The sequence below is a fragment of the Capsicum annuum genome, chromosome 6 (genome assembly GCF_002878395.1).
Source record: "Capsicum annuum cultivar UCD-10X-F1 chromosome 6, UCD10Xv1.1, whole genome shotgun sequence".
Taxonomy (NCBI): Eukaryota; Viridiplantae; Streptophyta; class Magnoliopsida; order Solanales; family Solanaceae; genus Capsicum; species Capsicum annuum.
Genome location: NC_061116.1, coordinates 198,840,328 through 198,844,546, shown reverse-complemented (window position 1 = coordinate 198,844,546; position 4,219 = coordinate 198,840,328). Strand labels below are relative to the sequence as shown.

The following is a 4,219-nucleotide window of genomic DNA, read 5'->3' as shown; positions in this document are numbered from 1 at the left end:
AACAATAATAATGAATCTCATAAGGACTAAAAGACGTTGATTTAAAACCGTGAAAGGGAAATAACTCTGGAATTCAATTCAAAAGCTGGCCGCTGAAATAGAGATGAAGTTTGAAGAACAGAATATGCAGAGAGACAGATTATTTTCTTGTTAAAAGACTGCATCAACTTAGCAACTTAAATAGAGATGAAGTTTGAAGAAGAGAATATGCAGAGAGGCAGATTATTTTCTTGTTAAAAGACCGCATCAACTTAGCAACTTAAATAGTTGCTATTACAACTAAAAATAGGACAAAGAAACAATCTATTTCTACCAGAATTAAAATAACTAATTACTTTCCTACAAAAGATAGAACTCCTAATTTAGCTAACAGAAAAAAAACAGCTGCATTCTTAAAGCAGCTTTCAACACTCCCCCTTGCTTTATGAAATGCAAACACCAATTCTTTACCTTAGAAGCTCGAACTTGCTGACGGAAAGTAGCTTAGTGAACAGGTAGATTAGAGTCACTTCTCCCTTTTGCTGCACTTCTCATAAGAAATAGAACTTGATGTTGAAATGTTTGGTCTTCCTATGAAACACCGGATTGTTTGAGATTGCAATAGCGGCCTGATTGTCGACTAGAATCTCAGTACTGCTATTCTGTTCCATAAGAAAATCACACATGATCTTTCTCAGCCATAGGGCTTGGTTTACTGCTGCCGTTGCTGCTATGAATTCAACTTCTGTAGTAGATTGTGCAACAACTTCCTGCTTCTTAGATGACCATGAAAAAATTCTTGAACCTAGGGTGAAACAATGTCCTGAGGTACTTCTCATATCATCAACGGATCCAACGCAATCACTATTCGAGAAACCAAGCAACTTGAAGCTTTGAGACTTCTCAAACTTTAAGCCATATTCAACCGTTCCTTTGATATATCTTAATATTGTTTTTGCTGCTCTTAAATTCATCTCACTTGCACAATGCATAAAACGAGATAAGAGACTTAAAACAAATAGAATATTCGGCCTTGTCACAGTGAGATACGTTAAGCATTCGATCAAGCTCCTGTAATACCTTTCATCAACTTTATCGACTCTATCTTCTTTACAAAGTTTCTGTTTTTGATTCATTGGTGTGCTCATCGGATTGCAATCCTCCATTTGAAATTTCTTCAGAATTTCCTTTGCATATTTCTTTTGGCAAATGAACACTTCACTTTTGCTTTACTTGATCTCCATCCCAAGAAAATAGGACATAAGACCAAGATTAGCCATTTAAAAAACTTGCATCATTTTTTCTTTAAACTTGTCAACCAACTTTAAATTATTTCCTGTTAACAGAAGATCATCAACATAAACAGACACGATAAGCATATCATTAGCTTTGTTTTTTTACATAAAGAGTGGATTCTGATACGTTTTTTTTGAAACCCAAGCCTAACAGATGATCATCTATCCCGCTATACCAAGATCTTAATGCTTTCCTTAAACCATAAAGAGATTTCTTTAGCAAATAAACCTTATTTTCATGTCCGTTGACAACAAAGCCATCTGGTTGCTCAACATAAATCTCCTCTTGTAGAAGACCATTGAGAAAGGCTAACTTAATGTCTAGTTGATAAAGTTTCCAATTTTTTTTGCTGCAATGGCTAGTAGCAATTTGATTATATCAAGGCGAGAGATTGGTGCAAAAGTTTTAAAGTAGTTGACGCCAACGATCTGAGTGTCGCCTTTCACCACAAGCCTCGCTTTGTGTTTGTTGATAGAACAATGCACATTCAACTTTGTTTTGAAGACCCATTTTACACCAATGATATTTCTGTCAGGAGGTTTCTCAACAAGCTCCCAGGTTTGATTTTTCTCGATCATCATCGTCTCATCCTTCATTGCAGCCACCCATGTTTCATCCCCTTCTGCTTTCTCATAACTTGCGGGCTCACAAATTGTAGTATTGCATCTCTGATAGATATTGGAGATCAACCTCGTTCCCCTAACAGAAGGATCATCTACTAGATCTTTTGGATCTAATTGAGTGGAAAATGTTGGATATTTTTCGGGCTTCTCCCAATTCTAGTGTTGGTCTTCAATAAAGTGAACATCTCTAGTTACAACAATTTTCTCCGTCTGAGGCTGATAGATCGTATATGCTTTGGACACATTACTTTAGCCTATAAAGATGCCAGGAATCGCCTTCTTGTCAAGTTTTCCGTGTTTAACCTGAGGAATATGAACAAAACACATACAACCAAACACTTTAAGAAAACTTAGTGAAGGTTTAAACCTATACCACACTTCAAATGGTGTTTTATCTTCCAAAGCCTTTGTTGGAAGTCAATTTTGTAGAAAGACTGCAGTACTTACTGCCTCTACCCAGAATGTTTTATGCAACTCCATCTCATGTAACATACACCTGGCCATCTCCTTTATCCATCTATTTTTTCTTTCACTGACACCATTTTGTTTTGGTATGTATAGAGTTATAAATTGATGCACAATGCCGTCCTCCTCACAGAATGAATCAAATTAGGCCTCAATGCTTGAATCATACAATCACTTTGATTTTTCACCAGTTTCTTGAATTTCCAGAATACACCAGTAACATCTGACTTGAATTTCAAGAAAAAAATCCAGAACATTCTTATAAAATCATCAATGAAAAGAATGTAATAAATTCTACCTTTTAATGATGGAGTTCTTTGAGGTCCCGCAACATCGGTTTGAATTAGTTGCAGCTTTTGTGAAGTTCTCCAAGTTGATTTTAGAAAAGGCTTTCTATGTTGCTTACCAAATTGCCAGGCATGATATTTAGTAGCGTTAACATCCAAATCGGGTAATTTCTTTACCATATTCAATTTTTACATTTGACAAGTCCTTGATAATGATAGTGCCTGAGTATCCTATGCCATAACTCAACAATGTTTTCTTTTGCTTAGCTTTTCTTCTAATGGATTTAATGAGAAACTTGTGCCTCTCATTTTGACTTTAAATAGGTCTTGTCCAGATGCTTCCTTGATCAAGCAGTGTTTATATTTGAAATACAATTTGAAACCTTTTATAATAATTGACCAACACTTAACAAGTTTTGGTCCAAATCGGGTACATAAAGAACATCAGAAATCATTTTAGTGCCCGATTGTGTTTCAATTGTAATGGTTCCTATTCCTTTTGCTGGAATATAACCACCATGGTCGATTCTAAATTTTGTAAATTTAGTAGACCTTAAATATTTAAAAATATCTTTACCACAAGTCATATAATTTGTGCATCCATTGTTTATCAGCCACGACTCGCTTGTGACACTGCTTGTAAAACATGATGCGACAAAGAGTTGATCTTCTTCCTGTTCATTAACAACTCGATCCTCTTCATCTTGCTGTTGAGTTTTGTTCTTGCAGATGATCACTTCATTCCCAAGTTTATTACACTTAGTACACTTAGCATCAGACCTCTTCCAACACCTGAAAGGTGCATGTCCGAGCTTGCCGGAATGCTTATAAGGAGGGTAGTTTCCTTTGAAACAACTTGTTTTAATTTTGTTGTTGTTTCCTACACTGACTCCATAATTTGGTTGGTACTTCTTATTATTCTTATCCTTCTTCTTAGAATGTCCATCATCGTGATGCTTGGCTTGTTCGACAGCTCCTCCTTGTCTCATAACACGCTGTTGCTCTTGCGCTTGAAAAGAACTTAAGAGCTCTGCAAATCTGATCTTAGAAAAGTCTTTAGTATTTTCTAAGGTTTTTATAGTAGCCTCATATCTTTCAAGTACTGTTACTAGGATTTTTCAACGATCCTTGAATCATTGAAAGTGGAACCCAACAATCTGATATGATTTGCTAAATAAAGAAGTTTACCAGAGTACTCCTTTATGGTTTCACTTTCTTTCATCCTTTGTAGCTCAAACTCATGTACCAAATTCATTACTTGCATCCCTTGAATCCTTTCATCTCCTTCATACTCAGTCTTGAGATAATCTTATACCTCTTTTGCTGGTTACAGAGACATGATGCGAGTCAAGATATTGGATGAAACTGAAGTAAATAAGCATGTCATTGCTTTTGATTTTCTAGTATTCTTCTCCTTGTGAGTTTTAATCTGTTCCACCATGGGATTGTCTTGAAAAGGAGCTATCTCATATTTAGCTTCAACAGCTTTCCAGAGATCCAAAGCTTGCAGATATATCTGCATTCTAACTGCCTAGATTTGATAACTTTCTTCATCGAAAGTTTGTGGTG

The 4,219-nt window shown here is 35.8% G+C and overlaps 1 protein-coding gene across 1 annotated transcript; it reads right to left on the bottom strand.

The window, feature by feature from the left end:
- Window positions 1–530: 530 nt before the first annotated feature.
- On the bottom strand, window positions 531–1,145 carry LOC124899584 (secreted RxLR effector protein 161-like). The gene has a single exon (XM_047414512.1). It carries the CDS (start codon window positions 1,143–1,145, stop codon window positions 531–533), a length of 615 nt encoding a protein of 204 aa, XP_047270468.1.
- Between the last annotated feature and the right edge of the window lie 3,074 nt (window positions 1,146–4,219).